This window comes from Phoenix dactylifera, unplaced genomic scaffold (genome assembly GCF_009389715.1).
Source record: "Phoenix dactylifera cultivar Barhee BC4 unplaced genomic scaffold, palm_55x_up_171113_PBpolish2nd_filt_p 001029F, whole genome shotgun sequence".
Taxonomy (NCBI): domain Eukaryota; kingdom Viridiplantae; phylum Streptophyta; class Magnoliopsida; order Arecales; family Arecaceae; genus Phoenix; species Phoenix dactylifera.
Genome location: NW_024068382.1, coordinates 13,496 through 34,231, shown reverse-complemented (window position 1 = coordinate 34,231; position 20,736 = coordinate 13,496). Strand labels below are relative to the sequence as shown.

General features: G+C 41.0%; 1 protein-coding gene across 9 annotated transcripts in view; it reads right to left on the bottom strand.

Annotated features, from left to right (window-relative positions):
• LOC103700537 overlaps positions 1–20,736 on the bottom strand; it is a 65,345-nt gene that overhangs the window by 34,742 nt on the left and 9,867 nt on the right. For 2 of the 9 annotated variants that reach the window (XM_039121264.1, XM_039121263.1), the window contains exon 1: positions 3,897–6,734. The exons of the other annotated variants lie outside the window; for them this stretch is intronic. In XM_039121264.1, coding sequence (XP_038977192.1) covers positions 3,897–5,042 — 1,146 coding nt within the window. In that variant the 5' untranslated portion in view covers positions 5,043–6,734. Of the gene's footprint in view, positions 1–3,896; positions 6,735–20,736 lie in introns of those variants that run through there. 9 annotated transcript variants of the gene reach the window in all.

Sequence of the window (20,736 nt, the reverse complement as noted above, 5' to 3'; positions counted from 1 at the left end):
GCCAAGTCTTACATCAGCGAATTCTGTTTAAAGGCTTCTTCCCTTTACTATTCAGTTTATATTGTTATATTTGCTTTTCAAGAAGCTTGGATCTGTCTTAAATACTTTTTATCTACTTCTTGTTACTTGATTCAATCTCCTGATTGAATCAAAGGGAAAGGCATAGTCCAAGCCTGTGAATCGGATTGGGTTGTTTGTGAGCCCGAAAAACAAACGGTTTAGTTTTAGTCGATGAGCCAGCGAAAATCGACTGGGTTCGTTGTGATCCCAGAAAAACAAGTTGGGTTGTGAGCTTGTAAAACGGGCGAGCTGTAATCTGAGGATTATAGTGAACTCCCAAGAAAAGCTTGGGGAGTGGACGTAGGAGCAAGAGTTGGCTCCGAACCACTATAAAATTCTGTGTATTTGTGTTGTGGCTTGTCTTTCTTTGATTCTTTACTGTTTTCTTATAAATTGTTTAATTGGATCTGTTTAAAATCAAGAAAGCTTTTATAAGTGATTTAAATAGTCTAATTTTAATTAGAACCCAATTCACCCCCCCTCTTAGGTTGTCTTCTGGGCAACACTCTTGCTGAAAGCCATGATAAACTTCAAAAAATTAATGAGCTGCTTTCAGAAAATAATGAAACACTGACCAAAGAAGTTAATAAGTTAAAACCTTTTGTTGAAAGATTTACCCTCAGCTTTGAAAAATTGAACTTAATTCTAGATAATCAAAGAACTGTGTTTGACAAGGCTGGATTGGGATACCATCCTTAGAACAAGCAAAAAACTTTTAGGAACTTGATTGTTAAATCCTCCTTTGTTTATCCTGAAATAGTTCACTACAAATCTGATGAGTAGAAACAGAAATCTATTAAAAATATCTCTAAAAATCTGTCATCTGTGTATGCTGAAACCATTTTGTTTAGATTCAACAAGAACACACTACAATATATACCTTGTAATCCTAAAACTTGCAATCTTGTAAGCAACATCTCTATTAGGAAAATCTGGGTTCCAAAAGGAACCATTATTGCCAACCTGCAAGGACCCAAGAGAGCTTGGGTACTAGGATGGAAATTTGATTAATGTTTTGCAGGTGTGTCTAGCTACCCAAGGATCCAACAAAAGATGGTATTTGGACAGAGGGTGTTCTAGACACATGACAAGGGATGAAACTTAGTTCATCACCCTTGAAAAGAAAAATGGGGGAATGGTTACTTTTAGTGATAAAGGCAAAGGTAAAATAATTGGTATAGGTAACATTCGAATTACTCCATCCTCTTACATTGAAAATGTTTTATTAGCTGATGGACTAAAACATAATCTACTAAGTATCAGTCAATTTTGTGATAAAGGCTATATGGTCACTTTTGAATCCTCTATGTGTTTAATTTCTAATTCCCATAACAGTGGCATTGTTTTTACTGGACATAGGCATGGAAATGTGTACATGGTAGATTTAGATCAAATATTCATGAAAGATATGCAATGTCTAGTAGCTATGAAAGTCAAGAAAACTAGCTGGTTATGGCACCGAAAATTTGCTCATGCTAGTATGGACTCAATTGTTGGGTACCCGGGGACTTGCGGTCCCGATCCCCGGCCCAATCGTCCGAAGGTTGAAGATGGTGTTGGCGGATTGCCTTGAGACCGACTTGATGTAGGTAACGTACTCCTTCTTATTGCCGTGGAATCCTTATCCTAACTCTCAAGGATGATGAGTGTGGCAAGGTGAGATTCAAACATAAATGGGGATGGATTGAAGAACTCTCTCTATTCCAAAAGGCAATGGATTACAAGGCTGGAAAATAAAGAAAATGAATGCCGGAAACGAGAGCAGAAAAATAATCTAACAAAGGAACATGATGATCCCGATGCTAGCCCAATCTATCGAGGGTTGAATCCCTACGATAGCCCAAGGCCTTTCGGCCGAATTCCCCTATGGGATCAAAGATCAAAAGATCAATATTGATTAACTTCGCAAAAGATGATTACAAAGTGCCTAATGGCACCCTTAAATAGACAAATGCTAAGTGCTGAAATTTCAGCTTATGAGTGGGCTTAATTCGAATTCAAATTCGAAATTAGTAGTGGGAACTAATTCGAATTTGAATTTGAATTCCAACCTTTCCTTAATCGGCCAAGAGTGGCCTTTATTTGAATTCAAAATTTGAATTCAAATTACTCAAGCAAACTATCCTTATTTGGCCTCTAATCAGCCATATTTGAATTCAAACTCATTTGAATGGGTGGGCGCCCAATCAATTTGGGAATGTGCAGATTTGGGCTGGTTGCACCTTCCATGCTGCTTCCGCCAAGTGTCCGTGGTCCCTTGCCATGTGTCGCCCTTTGGTGAAGGTGTCTGTTCACACGGATCAATGATGTGGCGTGCTTCTTTCTCCCACGGATCGTTGACATGGCAGCGTGCTGCCCCTTCATTTGGCGGCCTGATGCATCTTGGCCGCCCATGTCCATGCTTGCCGGTTAGCCATGGGAGAGCCGGTTTGGACTCCCCCGTTGATTAGGCATGAACTCCTTGCTTTGGCCGAACTTTCCTGGTTGGGCTGCTGCCATGTGGCTCGGCCAGCTGGGTTTGGCCGAGTGTGTGCTTGGGCTTGGGTTCGGCCTGGTGCGTGCGCGCAGGGGCGCGCACGGCTGGATGGGCGCGCGCAGGGGCGCGCACGGTAGAATGGGCGCGCGCAGGGGCGCGCGCTGCTGGGCGTGTGCGCGCAGGGGCGCGCATGGCTGGATGGGCGCGCGCAGGGGCGCGCGCTGCTGGGCGTGGGCGCGCAGGGGCACGCACGGCTGAATGGGCGCGCGCAGGGGCGCGCGCTGCTGTCGGGCACGCGCAGGGCCGCGCGCTGCTGGTGCGCGCGCAGAGGGTTGCGCGCGGGCAGTGGTGCGCGCGGAGGGCCGCGCATGTGCTGCTGCTGCTGGTGCGCGCGCAGAGGGCTGCGCGCGGGCAGTGGTGCGCGCGGAGGGCCGCGCGTGTGCTGCTGCTGCTGGTGTGCGCGCGGTTGGCTGCGCGCAGGCTGTGGGCGCGCGCGGTTGGCCCTCCGCGCACCAGCAACGCAGTGGGCTGCGCGCGGAGGGCCGTGCGCTGGCTGGTGCACACGCTGTCGGGCGCGCGCTAGCTGATGCGTGCGCAGAGGGCTGCGCGCAGGTTGTGGCCGTGCGGGCGCGCGGTTGGCCGCGCGCTGGTGCGGTCGTGGCTGAAGGACCCGAACCTCGCATGGGCGCTGCGGAGGGCCTGTGCGGGGTTGGGTCGGCTGCTGCAATGCTTGGCCATGGTTCGGCCAAGCCTCCAAGCAATGGAATTGGCCTTGAGCGAAGTTGGCCTGGCTTGTCTTGGTTGAAATTTGGCTTGGCGGAGCGGGGTTCGCAACATTCCCCCTCCCTTGGAAACGACCCTTGTCCTCAAGGGTCGAGCATGGCTGCGGCTGAAGTAGATCTGCAATAACTCCTCTGTTGTAAGATGCTGTCCACTGCTTCTTCTGGCCGCTGATGGTAAACTCCATGATCATGGCTTCATAATCGGTACTGACTCTGCCCAATCTACGAAGCCATGGATGACCAAGGATGACATCAAGGCTCACTAGCTGAAGAACATGCAAATCAACCTTGATTTGTACTCCTTGGACATTGAGGTGCACCTCCTTGATGATGTTGCTGCACATAATCTTTTCCCCACTTGCCACTTTAACCTCTAATGGCTCAATGGGTATACTCCGTAGTCCCAATTTCTGTTGAATTACTGAACTAATGAAGTTATGGGAATAGGTGTTGTCAACAAGAAGTGGTACCTCGTATCTGTCGATCCAAGCCGTGAGCTGCATAGTAGTTGGTCGCTGAATATTGATCACCGCCCGTGTGGTTATCTTGGCATCCTCCTGGCTATGGATTGGCTCAATGTGGTTTGAAGAATCTGGAAGAATTCCGCTGCTCCTTGGTGGTGCAACAAATTTCGCAGTCGCAGAATTTTCTGCACTAAAATCTGCAGCAGGTGTGTCTTCTCTTTGCAACTGAAGATCCACTGTAATATCACCTTGTTCCTTGGCTGCATTGGCTGAGGCTTCTGTTGCAATAACCGAGGTTGACCTGCCTTCGGTTGCTGGAATTTCTGAGGTCAAACACTCCTCAGCATTTTCACTCACAATGGGCGCAGAAGCTGAAATTTCTGCGCTCATGTGTGCAGAATTTTCGGGTTGAACAACGGCTGAATCGCTGTTCTCCCGAAATATGATGGCTTGACTGGATTCTTCAATAGATAGTTCTTCATCTCGGGTTGTGGTTGGAGTGAAAACAGCAACTTTTTCTTTTGATTTTGCTGCGCGAACTGCAGTCCAAATCTTCATGTAACCATGTGCTGAATCTGAAATTTCAGCAACATGTTCTTCGGGCTCTTCGTTGCTGCTGTCGACATGGGCTTGGCCGGATGAACATTTGTGGCCTATCCTCCACATGGCGCTGCACTTGAAACACAAACCCCTTTTGGTGAAGTCCTGCAACTCTTCGTTATTCAGCTTCTTGGCCGCAGATGGCTGCGGTTTGGAGATGCTTGCAGAATTTTCAGAATTGGCTGAAATTGCTGTGGTTGCTGGAACAGGATTCTTGGCCTTGCTGCTGAAGTTTGGTAGAGTATTTGTAGGTTTTCTTGGCCCCTTCTCATGAAGCTTTGGATCCCTAGAAACACTCTTATCATAGACATCACCAATCAGCCCTTTCTTCCTTCTATCCATGTGTTCTCTCCGGCCTTCAAGCCTTTGCGCATGGAAAGGATCATCTTCGGATTCGGTACTTTCATCATAGTACCTCTTATATTTCCTTTCTTTCACAACACTTCGGCCTTCTAATCTTCTCCTTCTACTCATATTCTCCCTCTGATTTTCTCTCATGTTTTTTTGTATCTCATCATTCTCTTTTTTAGCCAACTCCTTTTCTATTCTCTCTACGTTGGCGTTACTTTGTCTCCTTATGTCAACCAAAGTGTTTATAATATTCTCCCACAATTGGCCGGGTTGGTTAATACTACCCTTTGAGTCTCCCCTCGACTCCATGGTAGATCCACAAAGAAAAGAATTTAACCTTTAGAACAGAAAACCCTTCTCTTAGAAACCTAACAAACACCTTGTTGCAGAATTTTTCCGCAACACAGAAACTTCTCAAATCAGTCCCCAAACCTCCTGCGGTTGTCACCCAATGGATGAACCAACCCACCTGATGTGTACACCACTCAATCAACCTCCGACAGGAGTTTCACAAGGATGAAAAACAGAAAATTAAATCTCCCAATCGAATACAAGTTCAAGCCCAATATAAGATGCAGAATTTTTTTGAACTTCAGACTAAGATATATGGGCTGCAGAAATTTTAATCTCCCTCGGACTAACCAATATGGGTTTCAGAAAGTTAAAACAGCAATGGATCAAATATATTTAACACCCAACTCCAATCTTCCAACACTCCAATTCAGATCTGAAAATTTCTGCAGGATCCTCAAACATCAAGATATATGTATTGCAGAATTTCAGATCAAGGATATGTGGTTGCAGAATTTTTAAAACAACTCCAGATCCTAATATGCTCCAAAAATCTATTCCCCAAACACCAAAAATCAGATCTGGAATTTTCTGCAGATGAGAACGTTACCTCCTGAAGGGAGTCTTCGACGGAGCTTCTCTAGGAACTTCTTCCGACGAACCTCTCAATGAAAGCACCAATTGTTTGGGTACCCGGGGACCTGCGGTCCCGATCCCCGGCCCAATCGTCCGAAGGTTGAAGATGGTGTTGGCGGATTGCCTTGGGACCGACTTGATGTAGGTAACGTACTCCTTCTTATTGCCGTGGAATCCTTATCCTAACTCTCAAGGATGATGAGTGTGGCAAGGTGAGATTCAAACATAAATGGGGATGGATTGAAGAACTCTCTCTATTCCAAAAGGCAATGGATTACAAGGCTGGAAAATAAAGAAAATGAATGCTGGAAACAAGAGCAGAAAAATAATCTAACAAAGGGACATGATGATCCCGATGCTAGCCCAATCTATCGAGGGTTGAATCCCTACGATAGCCCAAGGCCTTTCGGCCGAATTCCCCTATGGGATCAAAGATCAAAAGATCAATATTGATTAACTTCGCAAAAGATGATTACAAAGTGCCTAATGGCACCCTTAAATAGACAAATGCTAAGTGCTGAAATTTCAGCTTATGAGTGGGCTTAATTCGAATTCAAATTCGAAATTAGTAGTGGGAACTAATTCGAATTTGAATTTGAATTCCAACCTTTCCTTAATCGGCCAAGAGTGGCCTTTATTTGAATTCAAAATTTGAATTCAAATTACTCAAGCAAACTATCCTTATTTGGCCTCTAATCAGCCATATTTGAATTCAAACTCATTTGAATGGGTGGGCGCCCAATCAATTTGGGAATGTGCAGATTTGGGCTGGTTGCACCTTCCATGCTGCTTCCGCCAAGTGTCCGTGGTCCCTTGCCATGTGTCGCCCTTTGGTGAAGGTGTCTGTTCACACGGATCAATGATGTGGCGTGCTTCTTTCTCCCACGGATCGTTGACATGGCAGCGTGCTGCACCTTCATTTGGCGGCCTGATGCATCTTGGCCGCCCATGTCCATGCTTGCCGGTTAGCCATGGGAGAGCCGGTTTGGACTCCCCCGTTGATTAGCTTCTTGCTTTGGCCGAACTTTCCTGGTTGGGCTGCTGCCATGTGGCTCGGCCAGCTAGGTTTGGCCGAGTGTGTGCTTGGGCCCCTGCGCGCGCCCAGCAGCGCGCGCCCTTGCGCGCACACGCCCAGCTGCGCGCGCCCATCCAGCCGTGCGCGCCCCTGCGCGCACGCACTAGGCCGAACCCAAGCCCAAGCACACACTCGGCCAAACCCAGCTGGCCGAGCCACATGGCAGCAGCCCAACTAGGAAAGTTCGGCCAAAGCAAGGAGTTCATGCCTAATCAACGAGGGAGTCCAAATCGGCTCTCCCATGGCTAACCGGCAAGCATGGACATGGGCGGCCAAGATGCATCAGGCCGCCAAATGAAGGGGCAGCACGCTGCCATGTCAACGATCCGTGGGAGAAAGAAGCACGCCACATCATTGATCCGTGTGAACAGACACCTTCACCAAAGGGCGACACATGGCAAGGGACCACGGACACTTGGCGGAAGCAGCATGGAAGGTGCAACCAGCCCAAATCTGCACATTCCCAAATTGATTGGGCGCCCACCCATTCAAATGAGTTTGAATTCAAATATGGCTGATTAGAGGCCAAATAAGGATAGTTTGCTTGAGTAATTTGAATTAAAATTTTGAATTCAAATAAAGGCCACTCTTGGCCGATTAAGGAAAGGTTGGAATTCAAATTCAAATTCGAATTAGTTCCCACTACTAATTTCGAATTTGAATTCGAATTAAGCCCACTCATAAGCTGAAATTTCAGCACTTAGCATTTGTCTATTTAAGGGTGCCATTAGGCACTTTGTAATCATCTTTTGCGAAGTTAATCAATATTGATCTTTTGATCTTTGATCCCATAGGGGAATTCGGCCGAAAGGCCTTGGGCTATCGTAGGGATTCAACCCTCGATAGATTGGGCTAGCATCGGGATCATCATGTCCCTTTGTTAGATTATTTTTCTGCTCTTGTTTCCAGCATTCATTTTCTTTAAGCATGCACACTTTAAAGATCATTCATTTTCCTTTGTTCATTTTCCAGCATTCATTTTCTTTAAGCATTCATCATGTCCCTTAATTTCAAAGATCATTCAAAAAGATCTTATTATTGGATTACCTAAATTAAGTTTTGAAAAGAACAAAATGTGCAATGCATGTCAGCTAGGGAAACAAACCAGAACTACTTTTAAATCTAAAAATGTTGTTTCCACTACTAGGCCTTTGGAAATTCTCCACATGAATTTATTTAGACCTACTAGGACTGCAAGCCTAGGAGGCAAACATTATGGTTTTGTGATTGTGGATGATTTTTCAAGATTTACATGGGTTTTGTTCTTGGCACATAAAAATGAAGCATTTTCTGCATTTGCAAAACTTTATAAAAGAGTTTCAAATAAAAAGGTTTACAAACTGTAAAAATCAGAAGTGATCATGGTACAGAATTTGAAAACCAAGACTTTGAAAAGTTCTGCACAGAAAATGGAATTGAACATAATTTTTCTGCACCAAGAACACCACAGCAAAACGTTGTAGAAAGAAAAAACAGAACCCTTGAAGAAATGGCAAGGACAATGCTTTGACAGTAATTTGCCTAAATATTTCTGGGCTAAAGCTATCAACACAGCTTGTCATATCATTAATAGGGTTACTATTAGATCTATATTAAAGAAAACCCCTTATGAACTCATGAGAAACAGAAAACCAAATGTTACATATTTTCATGTTTTCGGTTGCACATGTTATGTTCTAAACAAAGGAAAAGATAACCTAAAAAAATTTGATGCAAAATCTGATGAAGGCATTTTTCTAGGATATTCATCGTCAAGTAAAGCATATAGACTATTCAATAAAAGAACATTAGTTGTAGAAGAATCAATTCATGTTATTTTTGATGAGACTAATGACCTCTCATCAAGAAAGAATATAGATGCTGATGATGATGCAGGAGAGCTTGATCAAGGAATTAGGGACTTAACCCTAAAGGATGTTTCTGCAGCAGAAAATGAAAATCAAGGTAATCAAGAACAGAAAAATGATCAAGAAGAAGATCAAATTCAGCAAGGTAAGCATGATCTGCCAAAAGAATAGAGGTATGCAACCCATCACCCCAAAGATTTAATTATTGGTGATCCTACTCAAGGCGTTAAAACTAGATCTTCTGTTAGGGACATCATTAATCATATTGCCTTTGCCTCACAAACTAAACCAAAAGATATTAGAGAAGCTAAACAAGACAATAATTGGATAATGGCAATGCAAGATGAATTTAATCAATTTAAAAGAAATAATGTTTGGGATTTAGTTGAAAGACCTGAAAACTCCTCTATAATTGGAACTAAATGGGTTTTCAGAAACGAACTTAATGAAGAAGGATTAGTGGTAAGAAACAAAGCTAGGTTGGTTGCTAAAGAATATAATCAGGAAGAGAAAATAGATTTTGATGAAACCTTTGCACCTGTAGCAAGATTAGAAGCCATAAGATTGCTATTATCATTTGCTTGCTGTATGAACTACAGACTCTTTCAAATGGATGTCAAGAGTGCTTTTCTAAATGGCTATATTGCTGAAGAAATATATGTAGAACAACCATCTGGATTTGAAAGCCATACATTCCCAAATCATGTTTACAAACTCAACAAAGCACGATATGGTTTAAAACAAGCACCAAGAGCATGGTATGAAAGACTAACTTTTTGATAAAAGTAACTTTTCAAGAGGGAATGTTGACAAAACTCTCTTTATCGAAAAGAAAAATTCTTATATCTTAATTGTTCAAATATATGTTGATGACATTATTTTTGGTGCTACTGATGAAGCTTTATGTAAAAATTTTGCTGAGCTCATGTAGGGTGAGTTTGAGATGAGTATGATGGGTGTGCTAACTTTCATTCTCGGACTCCAAATCAGGCAAACAAGAGAGGGCATCTTCAGTAGCCAAAGTAAGTATACAAAAGAAATCTTAAAGAAGTTTGACATGGAGGATACAAAGCCATTAGGTACGCCTATGACCCATCTTGTAAGATTGACAAAGATGAGCTAGATAAATCTATTAATTTAAAGCTGTATAGAAGATAGAATCTCTACTTTATCTTCAAGCTAGTAGGCCAGATATAATGTTTAGTGTTTGCTTATGTGCAAGATATCAATCAAATCCTAAAGAATCATATTTAATTGCTGTTAAAAAAATCATGAGATATCTGTTAGGCACACAAAATCTAGGCCTATGGTACTCTAAGGACTCTACAATTGTCTTAATTGGCTATTCAGATGCTGATTTTGCCGGTTGTAGATTTGACAAAAAAAGTACAAGTGGAACTTGTCAATTCTTTGGAGCTAACTTAATTTTTTGGTTTAGCAAGAAACAAAATTCAGTTGCATTGTCAACAACCGAGGCTGAATACATTGCAGCTGAAAGTTGTGCTCAAATCTTGTGGATCAAACAACAACTTGAGGACTATGGCATTAAATTAAATAAAATTTTCATAAGATGTGATAATACAAGTGCCATAAACTTAACCAAAAATCCAATTCAGCACTCTAAATCCAAACACATAGAAATAAGACATCATTTCATAAGGGATCATGTTCAAAATGAAGATATCATAATTGAATTTGTTAACACCGAAAAACAAATTGTTGACAATTTCGCCAAACCTCTAAGTGAAGAAAAATTTAATGAAATAAGAGAACTATGTATTTGTGACCCATTTTGATTAAAATCTTAGTACAAACATTGTTTGATTGGATGCTTACATGATTAATTTCTATTATTCCCATTGATTAAATCATTTTTGGAGGATCTTAATTTGAAAATTTTAGTTCTTGACTGATGAGGAGACGACTCATGATAATAAGGAGTCGACTCATGAAGTGAGGGGGAGAGTTTGAATCATCCAAAGATCTGATACAACTCCGTCTCAAGTAGAAGGGACAACTCACCCAAGTCGAGAGTCAACCCCTGCTTTACTTGAGTCGACTAATGGAACAAATGAGTCGACCCCTGCTGTTTCGAAATAGTTTGCTCCCAAAAGGTTATTCACTTAGTCAAGAGTCGACCTCTGTTCCACATAACGTTTCAGACATCCCAAAATTCCTGTTTCCGTCTTCTTCCTTTCCAAAAACCAAAAACCTTAAAACTCTAGAGTGGTCCCGGCCGGTCCCTCATGGCTCCTAGAAAGCAGATTACATTCGGTCCCAAAAGAAACAACCCCTCGTGCATCAAGAAAGATCCAAAGCACGATCGGATAGAGCGGTGGAACCCACAATTCCATCACCTTCCTAACAAAGAGCCGTTCCGTCACCATCTTCCCCCATTCCGAGACTTGTTCCATTTGCATCACTTTCAAACCGAACAGTGTCAACCGAAAGAAAAGTAGATTTTCTATTTTTAGAAAGGAAAGGATTTCACATAGGAACAAATTTAAAAGAAATGGGCTGGGAGTATGTGTGTTCACTGGACCTACCTACCTACCCCGATCTAGTAAGAGAATTCTACGGGAACGCTAGGTATGGGAATGGTCGGATTTTATCAAAGGTCAGGGACGTTCCCATTCTAATCACGGATGAAATCTTGGAGAATGTGATTAGGGCACCCATTGATGGAGAGAACTTAGAAGAGCTGGAAGATAGAACTGAAGGAATAAAGTTGATTTTATCTAAGGATGAGGTCAGTAAAGAAGAAGTCAAGGCCAATAAGCTGAATGCAGAGATGAGGCTACTTCACCACATTATCAGTCAGATACTGTTTCCAAAAACAGGCCGATTTGATCATGTATCTGAGAGTGACATTCTGGTGATGCATCATCTACTTAGAGGCCAACCACTAAACCTTCCTGCCATGATGATGAAGCATATGGCAGATCTTGGACAGAGAAAGGGAGCATCACTACCTTACAGTATTGTTTTATCTCTTATTTTTATTAGATATGATGTCAGCACTCTAGCAGAAGTAAAAATGGAGCTCAAGCACACTGACATCTATAGTGAAAAGTCACCCATAAGAATGGGGTTTGTCAAAGCCAATAACAAGTGGGCTCATAGAGGAGAAGATAAGGAAGAAGGAACAAGAAAAGAGGCATAGAGGCCAGCTGATTCAAGGCAAACTAGTGTAAGACCTTCACAGAGGGCATCTAGCACTAGTACATAAGGAGATAGGCCACTTGTTTGGCCCCTTAGGCTTGAGAGAGACCAGCTGAAATTTATTGGAGATCACATACTGCAAGGTCTTTTTCAGTCTGGTGTTTGGTGGAACTCAGTCTATGATCTAACTATGATGGTGAAAGAAATAAAGACTGAGTTGGAAGGCTTAAGGACACTTGCTGCTACCCAACAAAGAAGACTTCGAGCTATGAAAGAAAGTATTAGGCACCAAGAAAATGAACTCCAAGGATCACTGCAGCAAATTAAGGAACAAGGCTCTCAGTTGACTGCTTTTCTCTCCACTCTAGATACCAAAGTCAGTCAACTTCTAGGAGACAAGGAGGCCGATCAGCTTGGACCATCTACTTAGGCCTGAATGTTTATTAGATCAACCTTCTCCTGACCAAACCTGAAATTCTATGTCCAAATGTTTTTCACATTGTTTTGTATTTCATTTTGGACAATCATCTTCTGATTATATGTAAACATCGGTTGTAAAATGTTTTGTTATCAATGAAATGGATGTTTCCTTTTCAATGAACTGTGTCTTAAGTACAATTTTTATGTTTTGATTATCTCCAACTACTTTAATACATTCTTAAGTTAACATGTTCTAATAAAGTTATAAATTAAAAAGCTCTGATACACTCTTAAGTCAAAAGGCTCTGATATATTCTGAAATTAACTTGCTCTGACACATTTACGAAATAAAAAAAAAAACTATGATACACTTATATATCTCAACAAGCTCTAATACATTTTTAAGTTAAAATCATCTGAAACTTTAACAGAATAATATGCTCTGATACAATTACAAATATCAAAAGCTCTGTTACATTAATAAGGTAAAAAGCTCTAATACATTAACTCTGATACATTTACAAATTGCTTTTGGTATGGTGATAAGCTATGTTGGATCAAGCATGAGTTAAAAAGCTATGATACATTTAAAAAGCTCTAATATTTTTATAAGTCAAAATGCTCTGATACATAATCAACAAGGATGAACAACTCTGTACAAATAATGCTCTAAAATCTTGGCAGTGAAACTCCCACTGAACCTCCTATTCAATTTTGTAATGAATTATTATCAATCTGAACCTCCTCTTCAATTATTCTCCTTAACTCTTGATGCTTAAATCATGATCTACAAGTAGAAAACTTTCTAACCCCTCACCCTTTTGTTGATGACAAAAAGGGGGAGAAGTAAAAGAATTTCAAAAATTGGGGAGAAGTAAAAGAACTTCAAAAAGTGAAGAAGAAAACAGATTGTTTTGGAAATAAAAGATATCAAGAATCTTATTGAAGAAAATCGATAAATGACAAAAGATAGGGGGAGAAGCATAATTTACTTGATCATATTAAGAAAGGGAGAGATTTTCTCATAAACATACAGAATTCACATATTGAAAGTCTTAAAACTTAATAATGCACATATTCTGAATACTTCTTTGCTCTGAATCTTATTGCAAAAGTGCTCTCATACTAAATTTTATTGAATATTCTGAATTTTCTAAATATCCTTTTTGCTCTGAACCATATTGCAAAAATGCTCTGAATATTATTGCAAAATTCTTTTAAACTCAATAGTTTTATCATCATCAAAAAGGGAAAGATTGTTAATCCTAAAGGATGGATTTTGATGATCACAAAAATAATTGAGTTAAATATGTACTCTAAAGATGTTGGCTTAAATGTGAAGAGTTAGATCTCTAGATGAAAGTTGCACTTACAAACTCCAAAGAATTAAGAAAAACAAAATCAAGAAACATGAAAATTCTATTTGTAAACTGAATGAGCCGACCCTTGTGTTTAAAGAGTCGACCCCTATGTAGTTCAAGAGAAACAGAGAAGAATCACCGCGTGAGACCAACTAGATGAGCCGACTCTTGTGTTTAAGAAGGCGACTCAATATCTACATGAGCCGACCCCCGACATTGAAGAGTCGACCCTTAAGACTAGCGCAAGAAACCTGTATGAACTGAAGAAGTGAGCCGACCCTTGTACTTAAAGAGCCGACCCATCTCTACATGAGTCGACTCCCGACATTGACGAGTCGACCCTTGAGGCAAGTGCAGGAACTTTGTATGGATTAAAGAAAAGAGCCGACTCCTATGATTAGTGAGTCGTCTCCCTTAGTACATGGGACGACCCACGAATCTGGTGAGTCGACCCCTGTTATCCTGATAGCTCCAACGGCTACTTTCAACAGTACTTTTTCTGGGTACCAACGGATAGTTTCTTGGTGTGATGGCTACTTGGTACTTTCTGGTCAGTATGTAACCTATAAATTCAAAGGAACACCAAGAGAAAAAGAAGATGGAGGAGAGGATCAAGTGAGAAAATCAAAACACCCAAAATCCAAGCTTCAAAAGAAAAAAAAATCCTCACGAAAGAGCTTTCCAGGAAAAACCGTATTGTGAGGAAATCAGTTGAAATATTCAACAGAGGAGTTGCTGCTGTGCTATCAAGATCTTCGACTGCAGCCAACAACCATCTTCAAAGCTTCTAATCCATATTTATTATTTCATTTATATTGAAGCTTTGTTTACATCATTATAGCATTTATTACATATTCTTTAAACTCTGCATTAACAGTTTTATTTGCCCTAAAACTGATAAAGGTTCTTCCAAACCTTAATTGGAAGTTGTTGAATCAGGAAATTCAACAAGGTTTAAAGATTTTGGTTGGTGAGTCTGTGAAAACCAACTGGATTGTTTATGAACCCGAAAAAAAACGTGTAAAGATTTTGGTTGGTGAGCCTGTGAAAACCGACTAGGTTGTTTGTGAGCCCGGAAAACAAACGGGTTAAGATTATAGTTGGTGATCCTGGAAAAACCGACTGGGTTTGTTATAATCTCGGAAAAACAACGAATTGGGTTGGGAGCTCGAAAAACAACCATACTGTAATCAGGGTGATTATAGTGAAATTCTCAAGCGTCTTGGCGAGTGTATGTAGGTGTGGGTTACACCGAACCACTATAAATTCTCTGTGTTTGTGTGTGCCTGTCTCTTTATACTGTTGCACTTTAATCTCTGCCATTATTCATTCATCGTTTAAGCACTTATATCTTTCAAATTGAAATTATATTTTATCCGCTGCATTCTAGACAAAAAGATTTTTAAAACCCAATTCACCCCCCTCTTGGGCTGCATATCTTGGCAACACCATGCAGAATAGATGTTGATAGATGGTGAAATTTGAAGAGCTAGAGAAGCCAAGTTCAAGAGTCCATGTACTTTTGGGGCTTCAGCCAAATATACACAAGTCACAAGGACTCAGATTGAAGTTAGCCACCATGCATAGTTCTGAACATGTAGACTCATCACATTCAAAAAGAGTATATCATGGTCAGCATGTCTGCGTTGTGTGCAAGGCCAAAACACCCAATGTCCTTAACAAGCTTAGACCAGTCAATCTGCCAATGGAAGGAAAAACACATGACCATGGGCATACAAGGAACAAAGTCTATAAGGTGCATGTGTAAGAATGGGTGCAAACATGGGCCCAAGCACAAACACAGGCTGCAAACAAAAGAACAAGCATGGATGGAGGAATGCCACCCAACTTTGATACCATAATCTGACTGTGGATGCTACTATTGGTTGGGGAACTCACCCAGAGTAGTTCAGGTTGTTCAGCAATGTACTTGGGGGCTTGTTGGACCACCACGGGCACTATTTGGGTTGGATAGGGGAACCTCTGTATGGTGGGTTTGGAAAGAATTTTGGCTAGATGAGGTGGTCCTTGGTGAGGGATGATAGAATCCAGCAAAGATAATGGCAAGGTTGGATGGACAGGATTTCAACCCAAAGGGTTGTGTTTGGGATATTCTTGCAAGAGACAATAATACTCAGTGAAGGCCAGCATGAAAAGTACCAACATATATCACTGTTCTCTCAGCTCGCAATGCAAAAGACTGCATGATTTCCTTGGCCATACTGCTCATTAGATGATCGAACTTGGACAAAAGAACTTTTGGCATGCTAATATATGTACTCATGCACATACATACATATTTGTATACATATACATACAAATAACATTCATGTACACATGCCTGTGAGCAGGTGCACAACACACACTCCAGGTAAAAAAGATGGTCTGAGTGGTATCCAAGTTATTACACCAAATCCAAATAAATGACTGTCTCAAATGGTGTACTGTTGTTCAAATTAATAAAAATTATTATTTTAGTTTGTTATTTTTATCATATTGGAAGGATTATAAATTTTCAGCCAGCTAAACTGGAGGTAGTTTAAGGGTTCATAGGTCTAATTAATGAATGTAATTATTGGTTTCACAAAAATCCTAAGAAACAATTTTTTCATGTTTAACTGAGAACCTTTAATATGAATTCATGTTTCTCACAAATCGAGTGAAGGTTGCCCACAATATTGGATTCACCATTTATCATGGTCCACGATATTTCACTTTATTTTCGCCTTGTTACTTTTCTCTGTCTTTTCTTCTGGGGTTAGTGTGGGGGGATATTGCATATGTAATACCCAGAAAAAAAAAAAAGAGAGATGGACAGGCCGGCCCGAAAAGACTGGGCCCATCCATCTATTACGATCGTGCCCTAGGCACGATCATGGAAGAGGGGAGATTGCAGGGGGGGCGGCGGCGTTAGAGAGGTCGATCGCTGGAGGGAGCCGACTCGCCGGGGGGAGTTTGAGTGCCGGGAAGGCGGCAGATCTCGTGAGCCGGCCGGTCAAGGAGGATAACGAGGATCCCCACCAATCGCACGAAGAGGCCTCGGATCCGTGGGTTTACTCACAGATTTCTCCACCGATTCCTCGCTCAAAGGGTCGCCGGAGCATCCCGTCGGACTGAGGTAAGCCCTTGTGCTTCATTGCTTGGTTTTTGGATCGTGTGGGTGGGATTTTGGCCGGCAGATCGTCGGGGAAGAGTCCGAAACAGGATACCCCTGTTTCGGCCTCTCTCCTCCGGATTTTTGCCGCCGCCGGCCGCTGGTTGGCCGAGATCCATGGAAGCTGGGTTGAATCAGGACTGTGGGAGGTTTTGGTGAGGAATTTCTAGGGTTAACTAAAGATGGGAAGTGTGGATCCGAGGCTTTCTCCCTCGTGATCCCATCCCCTTTCCCTCTTCCTCTCGTCGGTTGGCCGCCGGCCGGTGACGACGGTGAGAGCCACTGTGGCTGCCGTCGGGTGGGGGAGCCGAGCCACCATCAGGGTGGTCTGCCATTGATGATGGAGGAGGGGGGAAGGGAGGAAAGAGGTCATGCCGGTTCTTGGGAGAAGAAGAGGAAGGGACCACCTCTTTCTCTCTCTCTTGGCCGGCCACCATCGCCGGCGACTGCAACAGTGGCGGCCGGCGATGGTTCGGCCAGTGGTGTTGTCGAGTTGGGGAAGGAGAGGGCACAACTATCATGGCTGCTGCCTTGGACCAAAGAAATGGAGGAAGGGGAGATGTACTCCCGACCATGAAGAGAGAGGGACCTTTCTTTCTTTTGGTCTTTTCACCGAGACCGGCCACCGTCGCCGGCATGGCGGCGGCCATGGCTGGCGACGACATAGGCCGGAGGTACGAGGTGGGAGTTGGGCCACCCCGACTGCCCTATATCTGAAGGGATTGAGATGTTTGGGGACCTGATGATGGACCCTATAGTAGATATGAATTATGGTTTAGAATATTTAAATATTAAATAATTTAGTTGTGATTTATAATTGATGTTCTAGAGGAAGAGTCGGCGGTGCTAGGAGATTTTGATCAGGGGACTCAGCACCCCAGCGCGTAGGTTGTGATTCGGATCCGTGTTTGAGTCAGTCTACAATCTCTGTAAGAATTCTTACATCTGAGCACCTCTATTTATGCATGTATTGGATTTATTGTTGGATATATTTTTATCAGTATGTTGTTATTAATTTTATGAGCTTGTGTGACACATATGAGGTGTGCATTTGGTTTATTATGAAAGTATTGGAATAATTAAATTGGAAAGAATTATCATATTTTTTAGAATTTATGAAAATATGTGATGTGATTGAAATGTGATTAAACATGTAAAACTAGACATGTAAAATGGGTTGTTACACATGTAAAATGGGTTGGACTAACCTTGTCATGAGATAGCCTCTACGAGCTTATGCGTAGGATAGCTGCCACGAGCTGATGCGTGGGATAGCCTCCTCGGGCTTACGCGTGGGATAGCCTCTACGAGCTTATGCGTAGGATAGCCTCCACAGGCTTATGCGTGGGATAGCTGCCACGAGCTTATGCGTGGAATTTGTGCAGTCTTGGACTGGGACATGAACTTGGTTAGTCCAAAGCCAGAAGTGATAAATTCTAAAACTTGGGAATCAGAGTAATACGTGAATGGATCACATAATGTGAAAAAGGATTTATGTATATGAAATGGTTATATATACTTGTTGTTTGTTGAGCTTTTGAAATGATGAAATGACATTTATTTGTTACTTTGATGATTTTATCATTATTATCGTGTGTGGCTGTTGGGATTCTTACTGGGCTGGAAAAGCTCATACTACTCTTACTTTCTTTTTCAGAGGCACTGGATTTGTAGAGTCCATCGGATGGGACGAGAAATGAGATCAGCAAGGAGTCTGACTGCTAGATAGATAGAAGTTAATTTATCTTTTGCTTACGGACATTTGAAATTATGTAATTAATCAGTACATTTTGATTGGATTTGATTTAATTACATTAATCATTAATTTTGGTGTTTAAGTGAATTTTGTACCTTCTAGGCCTTACATGATCTCTAGGGTTCTACTTTAGGGATATGTGGCCGTGTCACGTGGTCGACCCGAGTGATGGGTTTGGGGCGTGACAAATTTGGTATCAGAGCTTAAGGTTTAGGTATCCTAGGGTTTAGGTTCAGGTGAGTGTGAGTAGGGAGTTATGATAGAAAAACTATCAGAGCCTTGGTTTATAGTTACTTGAGATTGTAACAGGAATGATATTATAGTCTACGGTTTAAGACCACTAGGGACTATAGCCTTGACATTTAAGATCATTAGGGATTGTGACAGAAATATATCATAGCTTAAGGTTATGATCATTTGGGACATGACAATTAAATTCGGTGCTTATGGTGTAAGATCGCTGGGCATTGTAATAAAATGTATGCATCGGTTTGGTTTTCGATGAGTACGGAAGGAAAGTATAAATTGTCTTTGATCATGATAAAAGAGATTTGACCTAAGATAAGTGTAGGAAGGTCAACAATGGCATATCGGTTATACGATGTTTAGATATTATTTAAATGACCTGAAAATTCAAACTTGATATGGGTTGTGATATAATCGTACTTTTGGTTTTGCTACTAATTATTAGAGTGTGACTTATATATAGATCTTCCGTATTATTGAAGTGGGCTAAGAAAGATTTTTTCGTGGTATTAGTGCAGAATGTTTTCGAGGTTAAATCTGTATGGGGATTATATTTGGAATTGACATGTTTGAATATTGTAAATCGGCATATTTCTATTAGTGGATTAAATTTTTAAGGCTATATAGTATGCAAATTGGTGGAGTATTCTAATTATTTGAATTTGTATATTTGGATTGGGCTACTGAATTTTTCTTATAATTATTGGAGACTATTGGATGTGTTAACTTGAACTCAAGTCTAGGTTTATGATCTAACTAGAAATCTTTGTCATTGTAAAATACAATATTGAGTAGAGATTTCGATTGTGAGATGCTTATGTGAGTTATTATATGTAACATTGATCATACATTAAGGATTTTGGTGAAGAAGGATTTGGAGGTTGATAGAGTTATTCCTACTCATAGTGATATTGGCTCAACAGTTCTAACCCATTGAGTTTGAAGTAAATTATGTTGGAAGGAAAATCAATGTAGATTTTCTAATTAAATTGCAAAGGGAATACAAGAATTACCCCCTTTAAATTAAACCTAGATATTTTGGATTCTAAATAGGTTGTGGAGATCACATAGTGACCTTAAACTTGACTAAAGAATCGGGGGTTAGTTATGATAAGTATACTCTATATAAATCGAGGACAAAAAGATCTAGAGGTTTTGCTCTAGTTCTACTTGAAAATTTAAAATTTGGATTATCTTAGTCTCGGTGCAAAGTGATGCTTTGGTCAGAAATCATTTTGTGACTTAAAAAATTTGATGAGTTAGATCAGAGTGCGCAGCGGAAGTGTAGTGGTTTGAGTTATTTTGAAACCGATTAGAAAAAATAATAATAATAATAATAGTAATACCTTGATCTGAAAGGTATTATTATAGAAGACTTGAGTTAGTTTTCTAGTAGAGGGGAATATCGTTGATTCTTTGCCTACTGGAAGTAGTTATGGGCTCTCCTATTTTTGATAATTCTAAGAAGAATTTTGGGGCATCTCAAATTTAGCGTTAACGGATTGATAGCTCTGTGATTAAGCTTGGGCCTGGAATGATTTAACATAGTTCTTCGACTCCTAGCTCTGACATTGTTAATATACCTATTTGAACAGGTTTGCGGTTTTCCTAGGATAAAGATTGATCATTTAATCACATGCAAAGTTAAGAAAAGAAAAATGATTATAGAATATTAAGAGCATTTGATACTAAAGATTTCTCCTATTTCTGTCAAGCCAATTATGATCTCTGTGTAGAATCAAGAGAAATTAATTTCTTTGGGATATAATTATGGCATTTTAATCCAAGGTTGGGAGTTTGGAATTCTTTTGAAGGAAATCAAAAGAACTTACTACGTGTGGTAAATAGAAAAGATCAAGTTTTGAGATGCTGTAATTTTTGTATGTCAAAATCTTGTGAGTAGGTACTCCGAGAGGGAGACTATTTGAAATATCGGGGATGATATAATGGATGCATATTTTTTTAAAGTTTGAGGCTTCAAGTAAGTTAATTTCGAGGACGAAATATTTTAAGGGGGAGAGTATGTAATACCCCCCCAAAAAAAGAGAGATGGAT